The 27410-nt window shown below is 44.4% G+C and overlaps 1 protein-coding gene and 1 long non-coding RNA gene across 2 annotated transcripts in view; one reads left to right on the forward strand and one right to left on the reverse strand.

The window, feature by feature from the left end:
* On the forward strand, positions 1-25983 carry LOC119866875. Its single transcript, XR_005381531.1, has 3 exons — positions 1-581; positions 25599-25636; positions 25926-25983. It is a non-coding gene; the product is annotated as an uncharacterized LOC119866875 (long non-coding RNA).
* The window catches only part of EHD4 (EH domain containing 4), an 80928-nt gene that overhangs the window by 17188 nt on the left and 36330 nt on the right, over positions 1-27410 (reverse strand). Inside the window, exon 4 of the mRNA XM_038580145.1 lies at positions 2236-2648. Coding sequence (XP_038436073.1) covers positions 2236-2648 — 413 coding nt within the window. The remainder of the gene's footprint in view (positions 1-2235; positions 2649-27410) is intronic.

Here is a 27410-nt window from a genome sequence, read left to right on the forward strand (position 1 = left end):
GTTCAGAGGGCATAATTATGCTCAAGGAGGGCAGAGGAGTCCCAAGGCACTTGGTGCTCCCAGGGAACTCTTGACTCTTTATTTATTTATCTGACCGAATATAACTGCGTCTTGGGTCACTGGGCCTTCAGCAGGGGCTGGTAACATAGAAATGTCCATGGGCATTTATTAATAGTTCCAAAACAATCCTGAGATCTCCAAATGCTAGCACGTGATTTACCAGCCTTGGTTATGAAATACTCTTGGGTACTGTGTGCCCTCAAGTGTAAGTTCAGATGAATCAGCTGAAGAAGAGAAACACTATGCCAAGGAACTACTAAAGGGGTAAAACCAGACTTCCTGCCACGGAGCATTAGGCCTGGGACTGGCACATGAAAGAAATCAGGAAAGCTGCAAATAAGTGGATTTACAAACTGGTTGGCACAACTGCCTTGTGGAAATGCAATAAAGGTGGCTGTAGCTCCAGAAAGGAACCAGCCTGGACCAGGAGACAGGATAAAGAATGGTGCCTCACAGGGCACCGGGACTACAGATCAGCTGAGCAAGATGGGAGTATGTGTGAGCATGCACTGGGACAGAAGGTGAGCAGAGGGGGAAAGAGCGGATGGAGGTCCTAACTATGGGGCCGCAGCAGCAGTGAGGCATCTCTTAGGATACAGGAGGGCAGCTGCTGGGTGAACATGTGGGCATGAAGACAGAGGTTGCTAGGCAGCGATGACGGAGTGTGAGAAGGCTGATAGCCTGCCCAGCAGTCACCCTCAGTAAAGGGTGCCTTTACTCCCTGCCTCCCCCAGCCAGGCCCCCTCCTCAGAGCATGGTGTCCACACCCGACTCTGCACATGACTCAGCATTCTGTAATAGGGCGTTTGGGGCCTCCTCCTCCACCAGCTAGGCTCCCCGGCCCTGACCCAGGGGTGCTGAGCAAATGCTGCCTGAATGAGGCCAAGAGGTGGTAGATTCCAGAAGGCTGGCCTGCTGGACCCCCGAGGCCAGACCAGAAGTCACTTTCTGTGCACTAAGAAGGTAAGGGAGGGGGCATGGTTTCTTTGCCACCAGAAGACGAAGGGGAAGTAAGCTGCCTTCCCTTCCCAACCAGGATACTAGTGGATTTGGCAAGGCAGGCCTGTGGACTGGTTTCAGTTGACATGACAGGGCTAGGCTGAGAGCAGGAGGGCCATCTTTTGGTCCTAGTTTTGTTACTCCTGGATTAGGTGACCTTGGAGAAATTGCTTGTCCTTCTAAAATTAGGGAGTGGTTGACCTCTGGCTTCCAAATGTGGCTGATTATCAGAATCACCTGGGGAGCTTTACACACACACACACACACACACACACACACACACACACACACTTGAATCAGAAGCTCTGGGCAGGGCCTGGGAATTTATACATTGGTTAGGTTACATTTACATGATCACGGACACTTGAGAAACTCTGGAGGCACTTCTAGCATTTGAGGAATAGGATTTTATGAAATGTGCACACAGCTTTTAGAGAACCTTTTCCCTCCTACTTTTTCTTAGACGAGTCATGCACTTTTCTCTCTTCAGAGATGTGACAGAGTCCACTATAGTACTTGAGGATGGTTAGCAGATGACCACTTACCCTGTCGGGTAATACACAGCTCTGGGGCTGCCTGCCAAAAGGCTCAGTTACAAGGTGGAGGAGCCCAGAGCCACAGTGTGCGCGCTTGCAGGCCACCACCCTGAATGGGGATGTGGTATGGCCCTCAGGGCAGCACACTCAGTGCATCAGGCTGAACCAACCTCCTCCTAGGGTGACTCTGGCTCCAGGCAGTGATATCACACATCAGGTTCTGTGCCTTAGGCATGGGATGACTGGTGGTGGCATCTGAGCACCCCACTCTGGTTCAGCTGGCTACATTCCCATTGTCCTAAGAAAACAGCAGCTCCAGGTGGTGGGTGCATTGATCCCTCCCTGTGTGCCCTCCAGGTTAGGTCACACCGGATCCCCACAAATGTCCTCTGATGTGCTCTTATTGGTTCCATTTCACAGATTATAAAACAGGTTTGGAAACTGGAAACAGGATCTGCCTAAGATCACAGAGTAGGAGCCAGAATCTAAACAGGCATTCTGATCTTAAGGCTCTTTTCTTATGCTTTTCCACATTCCATTCCCTAGGGCATGTGAATGGAGCCTCCCCCATGCCCACCTTCTCTTAGAGAGGAGACAGAGGGAAGGGTCCCCTGCTGCCCGGGGTGTCTCCTTGGCTCACCTTGGCCAGCCTCGCTCGCTTGATGAGGTCGTTGAGTTTGCGCACAGCCGCTTTCTGGGGAAGGCTCTGGATGTCTCTGAAGAGGTCCTGGGCTTCTGCCTCGAAGAGGCGGCGGTTGTCAGTGTTCTGTAGGGGCTGTGCCCAAAAAGAGCCGATGTAGACGCGAAGCACCTCAGGTGTGTTGATGACTTTGCCTAGGGACCACATGAGGGCCCCGTAGACGCGCATCAGCTGTTGTGTGTCCACTTGGTCGGCCTTGTTCAGCACCACACGGATCTTGTCATCCTGGCCCCGGAAGGCCTTGATGGCCTCCGAGAACTCATCTGAGATGTCCAGTTTGTGAGCATCGAAGAGCAGGATGATCCTGTCGACGCGCTCCGCGAACCACTGCAGCACCTGGCAGAAGTCGTAGCCTAGGTGGAGAGAAGGGCACGTTAGTGTGGCTGGCTGCTTGGGGCTGGGGACTCGCTGGGTCCCTGGCAGCGGCCAAGGACAGAGTGCCACCTCCAGGGAGGCAGCCGAGGCTTCACAGCCTGAATATCACTGCAAAGGAGCCCCTCCGGGGCTGGACGCATTTAGGAGTTAACATGGAGGGTCCCAGGAGCCCTTCCCGGGGAAGAAACAGGGCCCGAGAAGGGCATCGCTCTGACTGGGCATCGCTCACTCCCAGACCTGTGATTTCATGCAGTCCTCATGAGCCCCTTACTTCACCTGGTATGGCTCTTGGGATTGATAGCAAATTGGATCAATAGCTCTGTAAAACCAAAGACCCCAGGTCAAAAGCTCTCCCTTCTGCAAGGGAGACAGAACATAAAGACTCCTAACTCTGGGAAACGAACTAGGGGTGGTGGAAGGGGAGGAGGGTGGGGGGTGGGGGTGAATGGGTGACGGGCACTGAGGGGGGCACTTGACGGGATGAGCACTGGGTGTTATTCTGTATGTTGGCAAATTGAACACCAATAAAAAATAAAAGGCTTGCTATTCTGAAAGTAGCAGAGGTGCAGAGGGAAGAAAACCCAGGGGGCACTCAAGGTCCCACGGGGTGCCCAGTAAGCACAACAAAAGATGAATTATCTTCCCTTATCCTACGTATTTAAGAGTGTTAAAGGAGGCCAAAGGTTGGTCACAAAACTGTGACCAATATTTATCATTTGAGCTATTTATATCTTAAGTAAGTTGTAAATATTTTTTAAAAACCACGTCTCACAGCCATTGTGCGAGATGGTCTCTTGCCAGTTTCTTTTGTAAAATTTGCTAGGCCCACAACAAATTATTGAGCTCGCTCTGGCCGCGCGCCAATATGCTCCGAATCATGCAGCTCCATAAACATTCTTTGCAGACCATGGTCAAGGCCTGTTTCGGGCACCCCCATTGGGGAGGCAGAGGCCCATGAAAAGCAGACAACAGAGTACCAGTCCCACAAGGCTTATTTTTAATCTCAGTCTGATGACCTATGGGCTCAGGGTAGGTACAGCCCAATTAGAGCTGAGATGGCACCTTTCCTGACCCCCTACTTTAGTTCTATCATCTCTTTTTATAGATTTTGAGAACTTCCAAACAGACATAAAGGTCTAGAAAATAATATGATGAATGCTGATATACCTATCACATAACTTTTTTTTTTTTAAAGATTTTATTTATTTATTCATGAGAGACACACACACACACACAGAGAGAGAGAGAGGCAGAGACACAGGCAGAGGGAGAAGCAGGCTCCATGCAGGGAACCCAATGCAGGACTCGATCCCGGGTCTCCAGGATCAGGCCCTGGGCTGAAGGTGGCACTAAACCGCTGAGCCACCTGGGCTGCTCCCCCATCACATAACTTTAATAAGTTTTGATTCTTGGCGTTATTTGCCTCAGATACTTTAAGGAATTTAAGTGTTCTTTCTTTATATAACAAAATCTCATATATCAGTGAGGATGAATTAGATTTTCACTTGTCGACACCGGCAAATCTCCAAAAGACTAGGGAGTAAAAAATCAGTTTCAAAAGGATATGTACAAAAAAAAAAAAAAAAAAAAAAAAGATATGTACAACATGACAACGCTCACATAAAATGTTAAAAAACAAAGCAATACTCAAAAGCCAACAGATTATAGACTACAGCATAAATATTAACGCTAATTTTGGATATTGATGAACTCTGAAGGATCTAAGGTAGATGGGAAAACATCTAGGATGATCTATTTTCAAAAATAAAGGTAGTTGATGAACTAAACTTTCCATAAATTTGAAGAACAGGTGTAAGGGGAGTAGACGAAGAACAAAGGGATTTAGACAGTTTTAATAAGGAAACAAAACATTCCAAAATGCTACCCCCCGCCCCCGTGTGCTTGGGGACCAAGCACATTCCCCAGAGGAAAGCATCATTACATTTGTGTATTTCCTGTTCATACTTTTCACTTCTCTCTTCTGTCTCATGATGGCGCTCCCTGATTCCTTAGGGACAAGGAGGGCAAAGGTAGTTGTCGGAATGTGGGCCAGAGTTTATTTTCATTGTGATCAGCAGTCAGGAAAACTGCTGACCAGAGGAAAACTAAAGACCTGTTGAATGGGGTCGTACAGCAGTACGTAAAGATTCAGCCTCAAGATTTCACTCTCAGCTTTGTCCTTGCAGGGCCAGAACAAACTGCCTCCCAAGGTGGTTCTGTTTCCAGCCTGACCTGGGTCAGTCAGATAGCCCCAGACACTGGGTAGCAGATCTCAGCAGATGAATGATGGCCTTGTGCCCTGGGAGCCAGGAAGATGTTTTAGAACTGACCACCAAAAGGACGTGTGTGTGGACACTGGAGGGGAAAGCAGTTGAATTTTGCTGAACACCTTTCCTATTGGGTGAGGGGTTCCATGTGGGCCATAGAAGCTGAAGGTATAACAGGCAGTCCCTTACCCCACTCATTGTCAGGCTGGGTATGGACAGGTGATCTAGAACCAGAGAATCATCTCCTTCCACCAGAGTGGGGTGTTGAATCTTGAGGGAATGAAGGAAAGACACAGGGAAAATGAGAATTTCTTCATGGCAGAAGTGCTAAACTGAGAGTACAGTGGTGACGGCTTCCTAACCTAGTGTTTGAGACTAGCTTTCCAACCTATCCATTAATTCTGTGAATAACTTGATTTTCCGAAAATTTCCTTTTTGCTTACATCAGAATCAGCTTCCTTGATTTGCTACCAGGAATCATGATTGGTAAATAATTTTCCCCACAATACTTTTATAAATAGTGCCAAAAGAAATTTGGCACCCCCATCGCTGTCACTACCCACATGTGTCAATTCAGTCACGGTGAAACGAATCTCTTTCTCCAAGGACCATCCAGGTTGAATGGTTGACCTTGACAGTACCTATATTTACACTTTCACTTAAATTTGGGTTCCTAATAGTTATTTTCAATGTCTTTTTAAAAGATGTCACTCCAATGCCTCATTGAAATAAAACATTGGTGGGAACAGAGCTTCTAGATGTAAGTTTACCGTAAGTGAGGCCATTACTCATCTCTGGAGGAATGGCCACATGGCCATATTTTCTTGTTTTAAAGTAACCAGGAAAACTTAAGGTTTAAGAAGTACAGGTAGATGGAACTTGTGTTCCATCTGTTTGTCACTGAGCAGGTGTAAAAGGATGATTTGTTACACCTTATGGAGTATAATCAAAGGAGATGAAATCACCAAGTGTCTCAAGAGAAGGCAAAGAATTACCATAGCTGGGATAGATTGATCTGGTCTTTTTTTATTTTTAAAATTTTTTGTACACAGTTGTTGTTATTAGTATTTTACCATTTTGACCATTTTTTAAAAGAGTTTATTTATTTTAGAGGGGGAGAGGGACAAAGGGAGGAATCTGGAGCAGATTGTCCACTGAGCATAGAGCCTGACATGGGGCTTGATCTCACAACTCTGAGATCAAGACCTGAGGCAAAATCAAAAGGTAGGCACTTAACTGACTGGACCCCCCAGACGCTCCCCATTTTCACCATTTTTCAAGGGTACAATTTATTGGCATTAAGCCCATTCACGTTGTTGTGTAATCACCACCATACATTCCAGAACTCTCCATCTTCCAAACTGAAACTAAGTACCCATTAAACATTAACTTCTCATTTCTCCCTGCCCCCTCCAACCCTGGCCACCACAATTCTATTTTGTCTTTATGAATTTGCCTACTCTAGGTACCTCATACATCTGGAATTGTAGGGTATTTATCTTTTTGTGACTGGCTTCTTTCATTTACCACAATGCTCTCAAGGTCCATCCATGTTGTAGAATTTGTCAGAATTTCCTTCCTTTTTAAGGCTGAATAGGTCTGCTCAATTCTTATATCTTCATGCTATAAGACAGGCACCAAGTACCTATCTACCGAAAAGTACCTATCTACTGAAAAGTTCCATCTGATTTTAAAGAAATTATTTAATTTAATGATGTTATTTAGTCTATCTGTTGAAGGAAAACTGACTGGTCCTGAGATTCAGATCACTGAATCTCAAAGTATGGTCTCGTATTAGACTCAGAAAAAGAAGGTGCACGCCAAAGTTTGGATTTGCAGACCTCTCCCTAGAAGCACAGAATCGGAATCTCTGAGGCTGGGCTTGGTCATCTGCATTTTTTTTTAAACCTCCCAGATAGTCGGGAATGCCTGGTAGTTTAAGGACCACTACTCTAGACTGAATACTCATAGGATGGCACAGATAGATCTATTTTACTACCGGTCTAAACGCATCTAAAATAGCTTCTTTTTATTCTAAAAAGTTACCAATAGATGCTTAGATGGCACATCATAGAACTGAGGAAACGTGGAATTTAAATCTGCTTATTTGAAGATGGAATTTTAAATTTATTAAAGTTTCCCCATCTTTGCTCATGCTGGATCTCAGCCTAGCCAAGTCCTGGCAAGCCCTTCCCCTCGGGCTTAGGACCCAGAAATTTGGCCTAAATTCTCATCATTCTTCAAAATACCTGAGCGGAACCTGATTCAGTTCCGTGTTACTTAACTTTCTTAAGCCCCAATTTTCTCATCTGTAAAATTGAGCCATTGAGCGATTACATGAGAAAATTCTCTTAACGTGCTCAATATAGTGTTGAAACTTAGTAAACTTCCAATAAATATAAACTTTTATTATTATTTGTCCCCCCAACCCCTGCTATACATGGATTTAAAAGCTCCTTCTTCTGACCACTTCCCACCCCCAGCCCTTTGCTTATACTTTACAGAGTGTATTATAATTTGATGGATAAATGGGTCTCTCTCATTGGATCATAACTTCTTTAACTGCAGGGACCATGTCTTCCTCATTCTTGCATAAGAGATGGACATAGATAATATATTCTTTTTTCAAGGATTTAAAAAATTGAAATATAATGGACACAGAACATTGTATTAGTTTCAGGTATTCAAAGAGATCTATTCTTGAAAAAGTGCTTCCAATTAAAAAAACAAAACAAAACAAAAACAAAACCAACAAACCCTGAGTCAGAAGCAGTTTCTTCACAGGAAGCTAGTGGAAAGCAGTGGTCAGATTTTTTCCTTTTACTGTTGTCCACGTAGGATAAGATTTTTGAGGCTTACCTGCCTAACACATTCTTATCTTCCTTTAGGAAAGATCAAGGCTCCAACAAAGAATGGAGAAAGAACAAAGGAGACAATTGCAGTGAAGTGTATTGATGGTAGCATATATGAATTTCCTCATTCTAGAATTTCTAAGAGAACTCTATACACTTATACACATGGTATCCTACTATCATATCATTACTCATAAATTCAAAAATAATCTAGTGGTTTTGTTTCCTGAACTTGTGAGTACATTATCAGTTATTTAAGGTGGTGTAAGTTAGCACATTACTAATGATAGGAAACTTTATGATCAACTTGTAAAGAGGGCCACGCGTAATTCTGTTTTAACAGTAAGTATAAGGGTGATCAAAATTGGAAAATTAAATATAACAATAATAATGGTTAATGCTAATAATATGCTTACCAAGGCCTTGTTCTTATCAGTGTACACACATTAATTCATTTAATCTTCACAACAAGTCTGGGGTAGGTAGTATTATAGTTTCATTCAACATCACTGGTTTTGCAAATACATACTTCTATACTGTGTAAAGTTAATACAAATTATATACAATTAGAAACAAGGTGGTAACTGGGTAAGGTGTGGGTGTGTTAATTAGCTTAGTTGTAGGAATCATTTCACTGTGTACGTACATTAAATCATGTCATAACACCTTCAATATACAGAATTTTTAAAAAGATTTTATTTATTTATTCATGAGAGACACAGAGAGAGAGGCAGAGACATAGGCAGAGAGAGAAGCAGGCTCAGGGAGCCCGACGTGGGACTTGATCCCAGGAGCCTGGTATTAGGATCTCAGCTAAAGGCAGACACTCAACCACTGAGCCACCCAGGCATCCCAATATACAGAATTTTTATTTGTCGATTATGCCTCAGGAAAAAAAAATAAAAAGTATATTTGGACTCAGGCTGCCTGCCTTGGGTCTAATCCTGGCTCCATCATTTATTAGTTTTGTGAGTTGGGGCAAATTACTTAACCTCTCTCTGCCTCATATCCTCATCTGTAAAATGGAGCTAATGATAGCATCCACATATCACATGGGGCTGTGGAGTTAACATATGAGAAACATTTGAGTCATCTTGACATCTAGAAAGTCTCTGAAATGTTATCTACTGGTTATTCAAAAAACTTTTGCAGGGGCACCTGGGTGGCTCAGTTAAGTGTTTGCTCTCAGCTCAGGTCATGATCTTGGGGTCCTGGGATCGAGCCCCACATCGGGCTCCCTGAGCAGAGAGCCTGCTTCTCCTTCTCCCCTTCCTTCCCCCACTCAATCTTTCTTTCTTGCACTCTCTCTCAAATAAATAAAATCATTAACCCTGCCCCCCAAAAAAACCCCCCAAAAAGCCATTGCAACTGCTGCATGGTGGGAGCACAATAAATGTTGAAGGATGCATGGCTGGGGCAAAGTATAGTCTGCAGCCATGGAGAAAACACAGTGAATAAGGGTAAAGGTGACAGTGATATGATGCTTGAGCCAATTGAAAGAATCAGTGCTCAGAAGATAGCTAACAGAAGATACAACTTAGTGGAGAACAGTCCATATTTTATAAATAGAGCTAGTGGGCCCTTGAAGGTCCAGAGGCCTTTCTTTTCTCCTTGTGAAACAGATGGAGTTCTGCCAGATGGTCTTAAAGGCCCAGGGTTGCTCCTAAAATAAAGCTATGATTCTTTTTTTAAAAAAATATTTTATTTATTTGTTCATGAGAGACATAGAGAGAGGCAGAGACATAGGCAGAGGGAGAAGCAGGCTCCATGCAGGGAGACTGACACAGGACTTGATCCCAGGACCCCGGGATCACAACCTGAGCCAAAGGCAGATGCTCAGCCACTGAGCCACCCAGGTGCCCCTAAAGCTATGATTCTAATTGCAGATACACTCTGGCTTATGCAAGTGCTGTGCAGTCATACTGGCCGGGATAATCAGGGCATCCACTGTACCCAGTAGGAGAGTAATGGATTTTCCCAAAGATTCTGGTACAGAGGGTGGTCAGGTCCCCATTAGCAAATAGAGTTCAGCCTCACTATGCTAAGGAGGTCTGTGACAGAACTACTTGAAGCGAAGTGAAAACAAGGGGCCCTGACACAGAATGGGCCCTCCGCTACTATTCTGTTTGGCCTATACAAGTGTCTTTACACTTGGAATTGTCTGTTTTTGGTCCAAACATGCTTTGTAATTCTTACAGATAGCCTCTTCCACCTGGTGCCCCCTTCTGAGTGGAAATACCACAACTCTGACTCGACCCAACTCTGCCTCTGAAAAGCTACTCCCAGGTCCCGGCCCCCGCACAGGTTTTATAGCTCCCCACAGAACTGTACCATCTGAGGTCACAGCGGTTCCCCCAGGGGGCCTTGAAGCCCCAGGGGAGGGGCCCTTTTTACCCCTACAGCACCAAGGCAGTGCTCACCAAGAGCGGGCCTCCATAAATACTTCCTGAAGGCCTGAGTGTTTTCTGTGGAAAACTGTGTTCACAATTCCCAGAACTGGCATTAAACAACCTTCTGGAACACCTGTCTCTGGAACTTAGAAGTACACTAAACATTTTGAAATTCAACAATACATTTCAAATACAAAAGTTAAAAAGGGATTCATTAATGATTACCAAATGCCTAGGATGTGCTTGGAATGGTTGCTGAGGGACATCTATAAAACAAAGGCTGCTGGCTTGATCCATACTAATCCCAAACTGGAAACAATCCAAATGTCCCTCAACAGGTGAATGGATAAACTGTACCAGTGGAATAGTGCTCAGCAAGAAAAGGAATGAGCTACTGACATGCGCAGCCACATGGGGCCATCTCAGAAATGCCACACTGAGTGATGAGAGAAGCCTGAGGCTAAATAGTATGCACTGTAGGATTCCATTTATACAAAATTCTAGAACAGGCAAAACCAAGCTACAGTGACCGGAGCAGGTCAGTGGTTGCTTCTGGCTGAGGGTGGGACTGGGCCTGACTGCAAAGTGGCATGGACAGAGGAGGAACTTCTCAGGGAGATGGAAAGTTTCTATTTCTTGATGGCGATGGTTACACTAAGGTGCACTGGTCAAAACTCACCAAACCGTACAATTAAAATGAGTGCATTATGTTATTATACTTCAATAAGATTGGCATTAAAAATAAAAAAAAATAAGAAAGAAGGAAAGAGAATGGACTCAAGGCTGCTTAACTTGTTTCAAGCTATGCATCTCCACAAACTGCTGGGTGGACCAAGAAGTTGAAATCTGCTCATCAACAGTACTATATGGCTCATCTGGCTGGGAACAGAGTTGAAGGGAGCTGAAGCAGGAGCCCTAGGCTTTAGTAAAAATCAGTCTTTTTTTTTTTTTTTTTTAAATCAGTCTTCATCAAAGAGGTTAATGTAAAATTTGGCTCATCCGCTGGAACTTTGACAGTGGTGTAATTTCGTAAGATTCATACCTTCTGGCTAAGGTGATAAGAGAGTCTCTCATGGTGATGGGTCAGGGATGAGGATGCTCTGAGTTTATGAGAATCCATTCCAGCTAGGCAGAATGTACCAGAGCCTAGGGCACTTACAAACCTATGTGTGTGTGTGTGTGTACACGCATGTGGGGGTAGTGCGTGCATGTATGTATTAATGAGTATTTATGGAAGGCATAGGAACCAGTATCGTGACAGACTTGCCCCATGGTGTTCAATGTATTTTTTAATTTTTTTTTAAAAAAGATTTTATTTATCTGATAGAGCATGAGCAGAAAAAAAGGCAGAGGGAGACGCAGACTCCCTGCTAAGCAGGGAACCCGATGTGGAACTGGATCCCACGACCCTGGATCATGGCCGGAGCTGAAGGCAATTAACCAACTGAGCCACCCAGGTGCCCTGTATTTTTAAAATTTATTCATTCTATTATAGACATTTCAATTCTATAAGACCTTTTTTTTAAAAAAAGATTATTTATTTATTTATTCAGGAGAGACAGAGAGAGAGAGAGGCAGAGACACAGGCGAGGGAGAAGCAGGCTCCAATGCAGGGAGCCTGATGCGGCCCTTGATCCTGTGTCTCCAGGATCACACCCTGGACTGAAGGCGGTGCTAAACCGCTGAGCCACCGGGGCTGCCCTCTATAAGACCTTCTAATGGAACTTTAATTATTCTAGAATAAAACTGGTTGTCATCAGCCCAATTGGTTAAAAATGTAGTTTCTATCTTCACAAAAGGACCCTCCCCGCCCAAGTTATATAGCATTGGCAGCTGAGAAAGAGAATTTGTCCTGTGGAAGATCCCAGCTTGGCATCCTGGCTCCACGTTCTGGGAACAAAGGGAGGGGGCAGGAAGGAAGGGGCGCCTTCTACCCAATCAGGAGCTTTCATCACAGCCTCCATGGAAGCTGTGGTCTCCATCCGAAGGGACCCACCAGGAAATGACATCTGAGATTAGAACAGTTGCCCCCTGGCTCGGGTAAATATAGGGTGGGGGCCTTGAGAAAACAAATTTGGCAGTCTGTTTTTAATAGAACAGAAAAAAATGCTTAAATTTCTTCCCAGAGCCAAGTTGCTAATTACATGAGTTTTAAACAAGGCATGTGTCAATAAAAGGATGCAAGATAATGGAGGACAGCCAGAACAGAGGCCAGGTCCTCCCTGTCCATGCCTCTGGCCCCATCTTTGGGGTAGGGGAAACCACTTGCCCAGTTGGACATGGCCCAGGACTCTGCTCAGACCTCCCATCTTTGGTGGGGCACTGGCCTGGCCTTTCTAGAGCTCGCAGCTCCTGTCCACACCAGGGCACTCATTACCCTACCACAGCTCTGACTGTGCTGTTTGTTGGGGTATCATCAGCCTTTCTCCGGGCATCATGTCCATCTTTGTGTCCCTCGAGGACCTAGTTGGCTGTCCAATGCAGAGTGTCCAGACAGGCACACAGAGTATGTGAGCAGTACCTCTTAACTGCACTTCTTGTCTCCAGGCTCCTTCCTCTCCAATCTTGCCCTCAAATGGTCCCCACCTCTTCTCAGGAGTTGGAGAGAACCTCTAGAATTCTGAGTGCCCTGATTACTTTTAGAATAATTGTTTATAAATTCTGTGACTAGCTCCCACCTTACCTCTTCAGCTTTTTCTCAAGGTCTCTTATTAAACCCTACTCCACCTCATAAACCATGCTGGGGCTCTTTGCCCCTCTTCAAAAGCATCCTGTAGTCTTGTGCCTCTGCACCTCTGCCCAGCCCAGAATGCCCTGCTCTCTCTTCATCTCCAACTACGCATCCCTCGGGGTCACCTCCCTCCAAGAGGCCTTCCCCCACCTGAGCAGAATAGACCTTCCCTCCTATTTACTCCTGAGAGGGAGAACTCTCAGGAGCCACAGCTCAGTCACTAAACTATAAGCAGCCTGAGAGCAGGGGGCAAATCTTAATCATACTTGGCCTCCAAAAGCCCATCACAAAAATTTGTACTATCTAAATCAGGTTCCCTGTGATGGATTATTCTTAGACCACCAACAATTTTTCTTTGGTAACACGTATACCTTCCAACGATATATTTTTTGGTGATTATAAGACAGAAACTCTGTGAGGGTAGAGACTCCATCTCTCATTCTGTTTACCACTGTATACCCAGTACTCGGTACCTACAATTGAGGATGTTCAATAAATTTGGGCTATTCCTCAAAAAATCAAAAATAGAACTAGCATATGATCCCAGCAATCCCACTTCTGGGGATTCAGAAGAATTAAATTCAAAAGAATTTAAATTAGCATTCCCATGTTTACTGCATCACCATTCACAATAGCGGAGATATGGAAACAACCTTAATGTTCTTTGGCAGACAAATGAGTAACAGAAATGTGGTTTAGGGCAGCCCGGGCGGCTCAGCGGTTTAGCGCCGCCTTCAGCCCAGGGCATGATCCTGGAGACCCAGGATCGAGTCCCACGGCGGGCTCCCCGTAGGGAGCCTCCTTCTCCCTCTGCCTATGTCTCTACCTCTCTCTCTGTGTCTCTCATGAACAAACAAATAACATCTTTTTTAAAAATTTAAGAGGATAGACTGCATTTTAAGTGTTTTTACTATAATACATATACATATGTATTGCATATGTACATACATAAGTAAAATCTAAAACAATAAAATAAATTTGATTAATTAAGTGAATTGACTTGAACAAGAAGTATAACTGATTTTTAGCAAGTTAGAGGGCAAGGCTTCAATAGTGCTGTGAGTTTCTAAAAAAAAAAAAGAGCTGTTACTAATAATAAGTACAAATAATCTCAAAATAAACATCAAATATCTGGGATTACTCAGGTATTAAATATACATTTTCAAAAATAGTCACTTCAGTTAACAATAACAGCCACTTCAGTTAAACATGTGCAAGGAGTCCTTGTATTGTTTCCAGGTGGAGTTTACTTTGCAGCTGGAAAAGGTTGTTTCTGAAAATATGACTGGGGTTGGGTGTGGAATGATTGCTCAAAATAAATGATGGCAGCAAATATTTACTAAGCTCTCTCAACATTCCTGCACTTTTAATCAACATAATCTCCTGTAATCGTCACAATAACCCCAGGAAGTACTGTGGGATGCCTGGGTGGCTCAGCAGTTGAGCATCTGCCTTTGGTTCAGGGCGTGATCCCGGAGTCCTGGGATGGAGTCCCACATTGGGCTTCCTACATGGAGCCTGCTTCTCCCTCTGCTTGTGTCTCTGCCTCTCTCTGTGTCTCTCATGAATAAATAAATAAAATCTTAAAAAAAAAAAAAAGAAACAGGTATTATTATCATCCCAATTTTACGGGTGAGGCTATAGAGACTCAGAGAGGTTAAATAACTTACCCAAGGTCACACAGCTATTTCCTAGGAGAGCCAGGATTCAATCATCCCAGAGCCCGTGCTTTTATCCACTGCACGGCACCAAATGTACACCAGGGTGGTAGCATTAGAGGTGATTTTTGTTTTCTTCTTTTTGATCTTTTTAAAAGTAGTTTTATAAGTGTTCTACAATAAACATACTATTTTTGTAATAAAAAATAATAAGCATATTGTAAAAATTATTGGTCCACATGTGACTGGGCTAACAATATTACTGAGCAAGGCTTTCCTTTTCTTCTATAATGGTGTTTAGCTAGGGTCTAGATTTCTAGCATTTTCTAGCCTATCACCATCTTAAGAAACCATGAGGGTGAAGTAGTGTCTTTGCAACTACATGTAACCTCTGGGGGAAGAGTCAGCCCTTGATCAGCTATACTTGCCAGACCAACAGGTACAAGCTGGTATGGAGATGAGTCACAGACACTTTGCTCCTGCTGCCCTCTCTACTTCGTCTCGCCCCAAGCTGATCAGAGCCATAGGTAGGGTGGGTGGGGGTAGCAGTTGGGGGGGGGGGGGGCATGGGTCCAGGCTCCTGGTGGGTGTGGGGAGGCACTGATACTAAACCCTGTCCTGGAGATGGAATAAGACTACCAGAGAAGAAAAGTGGCCTCCATGTAGGCACACACTATGGACGTTCAGTGTGTGTCTGCCTCGAAGTGTTCAGTTGCTAGTGGCCACCTCTTAGAGTATAATTGCCTACAAGAAAATTCCCATGATTACAGAGTTCCCTGTCTCACTGTGCCTGGCCTGAAGGGGGTTCAGCCACTGAACATACCATAGTTGAAATAAAACCAAGGACTGAATCTGTCCTTGGATGGGCTTGGTGTTGTTTATCTTCTGTTTCCTCTCCCAACTCCTTCTTCCTTTGGAATTTAGTCCAAACTCTGTGAACGAATTTATCGTTGCCTGTTTCCTCCTAAAATAAACAAGCTAACCCCACAGCCTGTCTCTCTTCCCTCTGGGGATGCTGTAAAGATAACGATGGGGCAGATGGGGGCCATGTGACCCCAAAGGCCCCTTACATCACTGGATCACACCGTACAGCACATAGGTGGGGAACAGAGAAAGGCTCCACTTGAATATTCAGCCTGATGAACACCGTGGCCTCTGGTCACGTGACTATGTCAAAGGGGAAATTGGGTTTCATATCTCATTTTCCAACTCAGACTAAAAATTAGGTTAAGAAGCAGGTCCATTTAAAGAGCATTGACCCTAGCTAAAGCACCCCTGTGTGCTCCTTGCTGGAGAGAAAGATTGGTGGGAATTTACCAAGAAATTCCCACAGGTTCTGGAGCCTGGTTCAGCCATTTTGCTTTGCTGGGCCTCAGTTTCCAAATAAATCAGATGGGTTAGATGATCAGTAAGAATTTTTTTAACAGATTTTAAATTAACTATAGTAGATATCAGATGGCTACAATACCAGCATAATAACATAAAACCGGGGATGCCCAAGTAGCTCAATGGTTGAGCATCTGCCTTTGGCTGAGGTTGTGATCCCAGGATCCTGGGATCAAGTTCTGCATTGGGCTCCCCACAGGAAGACTGCTTCTCCCTCTGCCTATGTCTCTGCCTCCCTATGTCTCTCATGAATAAATAAATAAATCTTAAAATAAATAAATAAATAAATAAATAAATAAATAAATAAATAAATCAGGTGGTTATAGGAATACCCAATGACTAAATCTAAGGGGGAAAAACGATCAAGTAACAAGTCTCATTTTACTCTATTTGTTCCATTGGACTCCTGTACTATGGTGCATAGCGCTGATTTGAAGGTCCTTGCATGTTTTTACAAGGGTCTCTAGTTGCCCTGAAGTTTAATTTGTCACCCAACTGCCAGTAAGTCTATGCTGGAAGAAATTACCCAAGGAAAAGTCTCAGAATTTGAGCATTCAAGTATGCTTAAGAGATCATCAGACCCAAACTTCTAATAATAGAAGTAAGCAAATCCAGAAATCAAGTGTCATGCCTATGGAGATAGCCCATTTCTTGTTTTCGAGTGGGTGTTGTGTATCTCAGGCAAGAAAGTCTCTCACAATACATCTATAAATCAGACAGTTTGTACTTGTATTGGATTTTCTTGAGGCAAAAGGCCAATGAGACACAGTCTCCACCCAAGTGTGATGAGGCTAAATGTTTACAATCAAGGCTTCTACCTTGACAATACATTCTGTCATTCTGTGGTTCAGAAGGGCAAAAAGACAATATTTCTTCAAGCTACACTTTTCTAAAGAGAAATGTTAAAACAAGATGACAACTTTGGAATCAACAAACAGCTTGCCAGCAACTTCTGGCCTGCCCTGCCCTATTGCTCCTTTTAAACAATCCCAGCATTGCGTGAGTGTTCTGTGAGCATTTGGACAACAGCCAGTCATGAAGACCAGTGCCAGCCACTAAGTTATCAGCTAATCTGCTCTTAAAGCCAAACTATTACCCAGAGATAGTTACTTCTGGGTTTATATCACAGATGGAGAGGTAGATCAAGTCAATGGGGACCATGTGAATCCACACTGGGTTCCTTATTTAAAAAATGACTCACTTATTTAATTAAATAAAAGTTCACATAGTACCAACAGCATTTCAAAATGGTCAAATAACTCCAGAGAGGAAATACTTTGAAATACTGGTAAATATGCAAAGGTGCTCAATCACACTAATAATAAAAATGAAAATTTGAATTTGAATGAGATGCCATTCACCTATCAAAGATAAGGTGAAGATAAAGGGGAAAAAAATCAGTAATGCTCCTGGTTGGGGAGGATGTGTGCAAACAGGCACTACTCTATTGTTGGTGAGAATGTAAGTAGGAACATCTTCTAGAAAAGGCATTTTCGCATCAGTTAACTCAGTAAAAAGACCACAGTTCCTTTTGACTCAGTAATTTCACTACTAGGACTGCATCTTTTTTTTTTTTTTTAACTGACATGCAATATTATATTAGTTTCAGGTGTACAACACAGTGATTTGACAATTCTATCCATTACTCAATGCTCACCACACTAAGTGCACTTATCATACAATGTTATTACAATATTATTGACTATATTCTCTATGCTGTACTTTTTACTTCTGTGAATTATTCATTTTATAACTGGAAGTTTGTACCTCTCACTTCCCTTTGTCAGTTTCCCCCATTCTCCACCCACCTCCCCTCTGGCAAACAGACCCTCAGTCTGTTTCATTTTTTGTTTCTCTCTTCATTTGTTTTGTATCTTAGAGTTCCGTTTGCACCCTAGTGTGCAAATTGTACGTGTTTGCACTGTGTACAAAACTACCTTCTGGGCAGCCCCGGTGGCGCAGCAGTTTAGCGCCGCCTTCAGCCCGGGGCGTGATCCTGGAGACCCGGGATCGAGTCCCACGTCGGGCTCCCTGCGTGGAGCCTGCTTCTCCCTCTGCCTGTGTCTCTGCCTCTCTCTCTAGCTGTGTCTCTATGAATAAATAAATAAAATCTTAAAAAAAAAAAAAAAACAAACTACCTTCTGTAGCACAGTCTGGAACAGCAAATCATCAAAAGGATACTGGCTGTTAATTTGGGTGGACCTGTATGATGGAATGCTCTAAGGTCCTGACACGGACTCACTCCAAGATTTATTGCTAAGTGGAAAACTCTGGATGCAGGGAAGTGTGTGGGACCCTCCTGCTCTGGGAGACACTGCCGACAGGGTTTCCTCTAGGGGAGGAACTGGGTGTGCAGCTGGGATACTCTTCACCATCTTTCTGTAACTTCAATTTTTCATCTCAAGTATGTACACACACTTGTGCAAAATGGTGGTAGGACGGAAGTAGACTTTGGAAAGATGAAATGCTAAATAATGGTCTGGGTTGTGCTTTACTCTGTGATTTGGATTCAAACAGGAGGTGATTTTGAGAATGAGACTAAAAGAAACCAGGCGACGTGGAGGTTTCTAAAGGAAACTGCGTCACGGCACATGTGAGAAATATCCCCAGATACCAGAAAGAAGATAATGGCAACAAGAAGTGGAAGAGTGACAAGAGCTGGGGCCTCAGCCACAAGAGAACACCTCCTCTGGGTCATTGTCTTTAGCAGGTTCCCCCAGCTTCCTTCCTGGGCTGCATTCTCCCATTATTCCTGGCACAGGTCTATTGTCAAGCCCACATATTTCCTTTATCCTCCTCTCTCCTTTTTTTTGGTTCCTGGAAGAGCTAGGTTCTTTTTGGTCTAGGTCCCAGGACTTGCCACCATCTGCTCTCCCTGGGGAATGCTGGAGACCTTAGCCGAGCTGACCCTGCAATCCTGAGCCACCTATTCTGGGACCATCCAATTCCATGAAGTGAACGAAGTTAAACCACCATGAGTCCCTGCCAAATGGTTAATACCTGTTACGTCATTTCATCTTCAAACAACCCTGGGAGGGAGAATTTATCCTATACCTTTATAAAACTGTGAACTGAGGCTCCCACAGTAGGTGGGAGGGGAGTGCTGGGATTTGAACTCATGTCAGCCTCCTCCAGGACTCACAGTGAGCTTGCCTGCATCTCACCACCTCCCTCTCTGCTTCCATGGAAAGCAAAGATGCCCTGAAAATGCTGCTATTTTCAGCACGTATCCACATCTACTGGCTCGAGATGCCTAGCCATGCAGCGCTGGTACACGAGACCTGACTTCTGGCCACACTTTGGATCCTCTCACTCTATGCATGCTTCATTACTGACGTCTGTGGAGCACTTAGGCATTTACACCAATCACTCAGATCCTCACAAGATCTAACTCTCTGAGGAAAGCACTTTTCTTCCCATTTTATAGAGGAGGAGACTGAGGCTCACAGACGCGGAGTAAGGTGGGTGGCCCAGGTCACCCAGTTGGTAAGCAGAAGCACTCGAGAAATGGAAAAAATGCTGCAGGTCAGTGTTGCTCGGCACTATCCTGCTCCACCTCCACCTAGAATCCTGCATTTTCAATCTATCCGTCCCACTCTCCAGTCTGGGGGTCCAGTGCACAGTGACGGGGATGGAGGTTATATAACAAGAATGTCCTCATTATAGCAGTGAACTTATTAAACATCTGAAATGTAAATGAGAAATATTTTAAAAATCCCTTCTTTCGGGACCCTTGGGTGGCTAACAGTTGAGTGTCTGCCTTCGGCTCAGGGCGTGATCCTGGAGTCCTGGGATCGAGTCCCACATTGGGCTCCCTGCATGGAGCCTGCTTCTCCCTCTGCCTATGTCTCTGCCCCCTCTCTGAGTGTGTCTCTCAAGAATAAATAAATAAAATCTTAAAAAAATAAAATGTTGGGGGTGTTCTGACATGGGCTGAAGGCCCAGGCAGAGGACAGCAGCGTCAGGCCAGTACTCCCTGTCAGACACTCTCGAGCTAACACAACCGCAGTTACTGGGTCACCCGGGGACCACTATGGTAACTACCGTTACCTCTCCTTCCTTTCAAAGCCCTCGCCTGGGAGGATGTTGGTTAGTCACAGAGCCCAGCCCAGTGCCAGGCTGCTCCTGCCCCATTCAAAGACCGCCCCCCCCGCCCCCTTACATCTTCCGTCCTGGCCTCCAAGAGGGCAGCATTCACGCTGGCAGAACAGAGATATGGGGCACACCATTTTGGTAGGTTTCCCAATTTGTAATCATCTCTTCTTTCACTTGGCTTTGGGGATGGCAGGGTGCACAGGAAAGGGCAGGCTCAGGAAGCAGACTCAGCACCACCCCAGATTCCTCCAGGTGGGGGACCAGTGCGCTGCAGCACCCTGGACTGGCTGCTTTCTGGGCCCTACCTCACACCTCCCACGTTATTTGTGCTGAGGCCAGGAAGTAGCCTGTTTTAACAAGTTCCCTGCTGGGGGTCTGCCTGCTGGAGAATCACAGCAGTAGGGCTTCATGGCCTCATTCAGAGACTCAGCAACTCCAGGGCAGAAGGAAGGCGGAGAGAGGGTGACCTGAGAACAGGTCCCCCAGAAGAAGACATGACAGTGACAACCAGGGAAGAGAAAACCAACCAAACAAACCCACAGAAGCGGCGTGGCAGACCCAGGGCTCGTTCTGTTACTGTTCAGTACAAGAACCCTTGGATGCTCAACAGCAATAATTCTGGATAATCAAGAGAATGTTGAAAAAGAATCCTTCAGTGGCTTTCTATTCCTCTCCGAATAAAACCCATGTGCTTCCCTAAGGCCAACAGCTCCCCCCAGCAAACTCTCCCGACCTCACTGCTCACCACTTCCCAGCTACTCACCAGCTGGACCTGCCAGTTCTTAACTACCCTTAGCCTTTGTCTACAACGTCCTTCCCCCAATGCCCTGCCAGGCTAGTCCTTTTATTCTTTAGGTCTTAACTTAAATGTTACCTCCTCAGAGACACCTCCTCTGACGCCCTATCTATAGTAGGACTGCCCCTGCTGTGGGACTCAGCAAGGCAAGTCTTGGTTTCAACTTGCATTTGTTTTGTATTTCTGCTCATCCATCCTCCTCCTCAGTGTATACTCCAGTAAAGTGTGACAGAGTCTATCTCATTTTGTTAAAAGTAAAGAAGTACCTAATACCTGACACAAGAAATGGACCAGGAGGAACCTAGCAGAGTTTGGTGCATGGCAGATATTCTATAAAAGAAAATTTCTCCTTTCTGCTACCTTTTGAATGAGAATGCAGGGCACTGTATACGGTCTTTCCCAAAGGCAACCACCAACAATTGCTGAAGGTAAAAAACCCAGGAAGTTTGGTGGTGAAGGCAGAGAGCGTCAATTACATGGAAACCTGGCCTAGCTGGTACCTCTTGCCCAGTGCTGCCGTGTGTGTGTGTGTGTGTGTGTGTGTGTGTGTGTGTGAGTGACAGTGAGAGAAAGTGAGAGAGAGACAAAGAGAGATTTTCCTGGTTTGTGTCCTTGTCCCTTGGTGGTTAACAGCATATACTCTGGAACCAGGCTGTGTAGTTTGAATCCCACTCAGCTACTTACTAGCTGCTTTGGTTATCAGTCACTTTAAAACTTAGTGGCTTAAATAATTACTTACTATTTTCTCTGGTCCAAGGATTGACTGGGGTCAGGTGGGTAGTTCTCAACTAGGAAATATCATGAGGTGACAATCAGATGGTAGTTGGGGCTGGAACCATCTGAGAGCTCAGTGGAGCTGATTGTCCTTGATGCTTCTTCACTCACACCTCAGTTAGTCTAAAGGTTGCCTGTGCCTCCTGGCTTCTTCATGTGACCAGCCTGGGCTTCCCTCACTGTATGTTGGTCTCCAGGTAGTTGGACTTTTTAGGTGTCAGTTGGCTGGCTGCCCATAGATCCAGCTGGTACTTTCAGGACTTCTTCTGACTGAGACTTGGCAAGTCATGAAGCATCACTCTTACTGAATTCTACTCATCAAATAGTGAATCAGAAGGCCACCTGAGATTCCAGGGGAAGAGACTGCACCAGGGTATAAATATTGGGAGGCACTGTACATGGTGGTGGGAGTAGGAGGCATCTTTTGAGATTATCTACCATACTTCTATAGGACTGTGAGCAAGTTACTTAACCTCTTATGCCTCAGTCTTCTTTCCTATGAAATGTAGTTATAGTTCCTACCTCATAGAGCTCCTGTGAGAAGCAAATGAGTTAAAAATATATGGAAAGCAACTCACAATGCACTGTGTTAAGTATTAGCTATTATTATTATTACTTACTCAAGAGTAAGGAGCAAAATTTTTCTCTGACTAATCTCTGTATCCCAATGTCTATGAAATGTTTGATGATCATGAGGTGTTCCATAGAGGACAGCAAGATAAGTGATATTCTCTCTACCAAAAAAAATTGTTTTTCATTTAAAAGTCTAGGTAGGTTTAAAGTCTGAGTAGAAGCAGTTATTCCTCATGATCAAGTATGCATTTAAAATATGGACAAAAACTAAAAATAACTGCCAGGGCTTGGCGAATACCATTCTGAGTCATGGCGATGACGGGCTCACATCAGGGACAGAAGCCACACTTGTGGTGTGGAATTTCCTGTGTCAGTGGCGGAAAAGGAGCCATGAATGCGTCTGTCAGCAAACTTCCCCAAAACAAAAAGGAACCAGGATTTCCTGTTGGAGGCCCAAGAAGTGAGTGGTATCCAGGACCTCACACTCCAACTGGTCTTAACACTGCCAGAAAACAGGATCTGCCGACAAATCATCGGTACTCAGCCCCAGTCCCTGGGGATAGACACTTCTATTGCTGCCAAATTCAAACAAAGCTCCGAAACAAGCATTGAGCTCAAGTCTAAATATAAAAATGGCTTCGGGATCTGAGCCTCAAGACATACATTCTGTTCTACAGAATTCTCTACCATGTCATCCTTTGCCTTGCACTCCTCAGTATTCCATGCAGCCCTAAGGACAAAACCCAGTCTCCTGTCACAAGTGCCCACCTATCACATGTCCATGTTCCAGCCATACGCACAATGTACGTTCTTTCAAAGGGCCCCAGCTCACACATCTTGAACATACCCTTTCTGATGCCTCTTCCAGGCAATACTAAAGGCAGCCATGGTTATCTTTCCCTTGACTACACACCACTCAGGTGCTGTGGTAAGAGCTTCATACCATCATCTTACTGTATTCTCACCCTATCTGATAAGGTCTTGAGTTTGCTGGCTAATGAACTCACTCATTTACCTGGAAGCCCTGATCAAGAAGTGTTGCTTCATAAGGTTAGACATATAGATCAACGAAATAGAATTGAGGATACAGAAATAAACCTTCACTTTTATAGCCATCTGATTTTCAGTGAGGGTGCCAAGAGAATTCAGTGGAGGAAAATACAGTCTTTTTCAACAAATGGTACTGGGTCAACCAGACATATACATGCAAAAGAATCAAGGTGCACTCTCAACCTCACACCATATACAAAAATTAACTTAAAATGCAACAATGACCTAAATGTAAGTACTAGGACTCTCAGAAAAAAATATAGGATTAAATTTTCATGAGCTTGGGTTAGGTGAAGTGACAAAAATTAAAATTGATAAATTCGCTTTCAGTAAAATGAAAAATGTCTGTGCTTCAGATGATACCATAAAGACAATGAAAAGACAACCCAGGACATGAGATAAAATATTTGCAAAGCATATATCTGACTAGTATAGAGGTACATAGAGAATGTTAAAACTTAACAATAGAAGGACAAATAATCCAATTAAAAATAGGCAAAGCATCTATATATACATTTCTTCAAAGAAGATATACAAATGGCTAACAAAGCACACGAGAGGATGCTCAACATCATTAACCATCAGAGAAATGCAAATTGAAACCACAATGAAATACCACTTCATACCTACTGGGATGGTTTTAATCAAAATGACAGTGTTGATGAGGATGTAGAGAAATTGGAATGCTTGTACTCTGCTGGTGGGAATGTAAAATGATGCAGCCACTTCGGAAAACTGAGTTCCTCAAAACCCTGAGTTACCACAGGACCCAGAAATTCTACTCCTAGGTAAATACCCAAGAGAACTGACAATGTATATTTTTGCAAGAACTTGTACATGAATGATCACAGCATCATTATTCAAAATGGCCAAAACAGTGGAAAGCCAAATGTCCATCAATTGGTGAATTAATAAAATGTCACACAGCCATACAACGGAATGCTATTCAATCATAAAAAGGAATGAAGTACTGATACCTATTGTAACATGGATAAACCTTGAACACATTATGCTAAGTGAAAAAAGCCAGATAAAAAGGCCATGTATTCCATTTATATGAAATGTCCAGAATAGGCAAATCCATAGAGACAGGAAGTAGATTAGTGGTTGGTCTGGGGTTGGGGAAAAACTGATAGTGATTGCTAATAAGTGTAAACTTTCTTTTCAGGATGATGAAAATGTTCTAAAATTAGTTGTGGTGATGGTTGCATGATTTTGTAAATATATAAAGAACCTACTAAATTGTTGAGAGACAGAGGGAGAGAATGCAAATCCCTCCCAAAAAAAGGAGGGGAAAGAAGAACCTCTTCTCTTAGTAGCTTCATTGATCACCTACCTCCCACTTCCCACTGGGGGCTGGTGGTCCCCTGCTCATTATACTTCTTGATCAGAACTCCTCTATAACACACAGGATAGACCTGGCTTGTTTGCAGGTCTATCCGCTCCAACTGAGTATGAGCGCCCTGGCCAAGGCCTGTGTCTAGCTCATTTTTAATGCTGGCATCCAGGAAAGTGCTTACCGTTCAGTGGATAAGCAACATACATGTGTGTTGAATAGTCTCTAGCATGCCTCTAACATTATGCATCACTTTTTTATACCATCACCTCTAAAATAAAAGAATACCAAAAAGATCACACTCATACGCACATGCACACAATGTCTGTTTCTTTTAAGATTCTTTTCATCAGGGATGCCTGGGTGGCTCAGCAGTTGAGTGTCTGCCTTTGACTCAGGGTGTGATCCCAGAGTCCCGGGATCGAGTCCCACATCAGGCTCCCTGCATGGAGCCTGTTGCTCCCTCTGCCTGTGTCTCTACCTCTCTCTCTGTCTCTCATGAATAAATAAAATATTTAAAAAAATAAAAATAGAATATACAGCCCCTGAGCAACAAACTACATCGCAGATAACTTGACTAAAATTTCTCCTACTCTATGAGACAGAAGACTTTAAGAAGCCAGAAACCAATATAAAGGCTGATTAAACTCGGCCTTTGAGGGGCACCTGGGTGGCTCAGTAGTTGATCATCTGCCTTCGGATCAGGTTGTGATCCTGGGATCGAGCCCCACATGGGGCTCCTCACAAGAAGCCTGCTTCTCCCTCTGCCTATGTCTCTATGTCTCTCATGAATAAATAAAATCTTAAAAAAAAAACAACCAAAAACTCAGCCTTTGAGAACCTTTTGGCCTTCAACAATAACAACGATGATACAATGAGATGATGAAAATAGTAAGAAGAGCTAACATATATTGAGCACTTACTGTGTGTTAGGCAGGGCATCGTTTTCTGCTTTCAATGTATTAATTCAGTTACAACAACATGAACTCATGAGGTACTACTATTTCCCTCCTTTTACAGACTCACAGCTTCCCTGAAGCCATGCAAGCAGCACACGGGTAAGCTGAACCCAGGGAATCCAAAGTTATTGCCCATGCTTCTCGCTATACTACATTCAGGATTTCCATCCCTTGACTGGACCAAGGAAAGCAATTTGTTTGATTCTGGGTCTACAGACTGATCGATGTCGGTCACAGAAAAGACCTGGGGGATGGGGTGTGGGGAGAAAGAAAACACGGATATTCAGGAACTGAAATCCATGCATATCCACCCGACAACTGAATACCTATTATTTTATGTATCCTTTTCTTTTAAATTTTTTTAAAAATTTTTATTTATTTATGATAGCCACAGAGAGAGAGAGAGGCAGAGACACAGGCAGAGGGAGAAGCAGGCTCCATGCACCGGGAGCCCGACGTGGGACTCGATCCCGGGTCTCCAGGATCGCACCCTGGGCCAAAGGCAGGCGCCAAACCGCTGCGCCACCCAGGGATCCCTATGTATCCTTTTCATATCAAGTGGGAAATATCTGAATAGACAAATGCAGCCCAAACCTGCAAAACCTTGTCCCACACCACTGAGAAGGCCGGGTCCCTCTGGGCTTTCAGCCCCAGGCTTCCCTACCTCCCAGAAGCGGGCAGCTCCACCTCAGCTCCTCTCATGGAGCTCAGTGTCTCATCTGTTTCCTCCCTGGCCCTCACCACTAATTACAATGATTTATTCATTTGTTTACCTGCCCGGACTCTCCTACTAGAATATGAATTCCATAAGGGCAGTGACCATGTCCAATTTTTAACCTACTGTTTGTTGACCAGATAATAAGTTTATTGAGGTGACACCTTTCTTATATAACAATTTGGTGCATCAGTGACTGGCTGGATGGCCACACTAGGCTGTAGCCACTCCAGGGTAGGGGCAGTAACTTGATCATCTTTACGCTCCCAGTTCCTAGCTTGGCACCTGGCACATAAGAAGTCAATACGCCTCAATGGAACTTGTTCCTTAATGAGATACTATCAACCCAGAGGGCAGTCTCTACTGGCATGCCTCAAGGTTTGCCCTTGGGCTCTGTTCACCCAACTTCTGGATCCAAGGGTAAAGGTCAATGGGATGCTGATGAAGCCTAGGAATGCCTTGAAGCTGGGAGGAGCCACAGGAAACAAGGAGAGGAGCTAAGAGAGCATGAACTATGGTTAGGCCCAAACCCCAAGAAACAAAACAAAACGTCAAGAAACCCTGTAGCAACCACATGATGGGGAGTTGGGGGCCACATGCCCAGTGAGCTCATGTGGCTGCAGCCTCTGGTCCTGCAGAAAAGCTGGGATGGTCCTGAGCTATATCAGTAATTGGGTGGTGACCAGAATGAGGGAAAGGATAATGCTACCACACCCACCCCCCTCTTTACTGAATTATTATTTCTATCCAAGTAAAGCCTGAACATCCTTGCTCCAGGGGTACTTGGCAGGCATTAGGAGGCCCCTCTCAGAAAGTCTTCATGAAGTTCCACGCTCACACCCACGGCCGAGACTGCACAGCCCATCTTAAGGACAGGATCCACCTGCCATCACTGTCCTGGGGAGGATGTTGCTGGCCTCCTAAGTCTCTTCAGCTCTCTGCTCTCCCCAAGCTTCTTAGAAGGGTCTTTGCTGCAGTCGAACATGGCTAACATCTTCCTTCCTTCAAGTTTTCTTGGTCTTTTAGGGGGAAGACTCCTTCCTCTTTGTGTGCATGTGTGTTTTCCTCTCTAGGCCTTGTGGTTCCCAAAGCCCAAGAGGGCAAGTCATTCTTATCAGGACACCCCTAAATGTTCTCTCTCCTTTCTTGGGCAGCCTT

This window comes from Canis lupus, chromosome 30 (assembly GCF_011100685.1).
Source record: "Canis lupus familiaris isolate Mischka breed German Shepherd chromosome 30, alternate assembly UU_Cfam_GSD_1.0, whole genome shotgun sequence".
Classification (NCBI taxonomy): domain Eukaryota; kingdom Metazoa; phylum Chordata; class Mammalia; order Carnivora; family Canidae; genus Canis; species Canis lupus.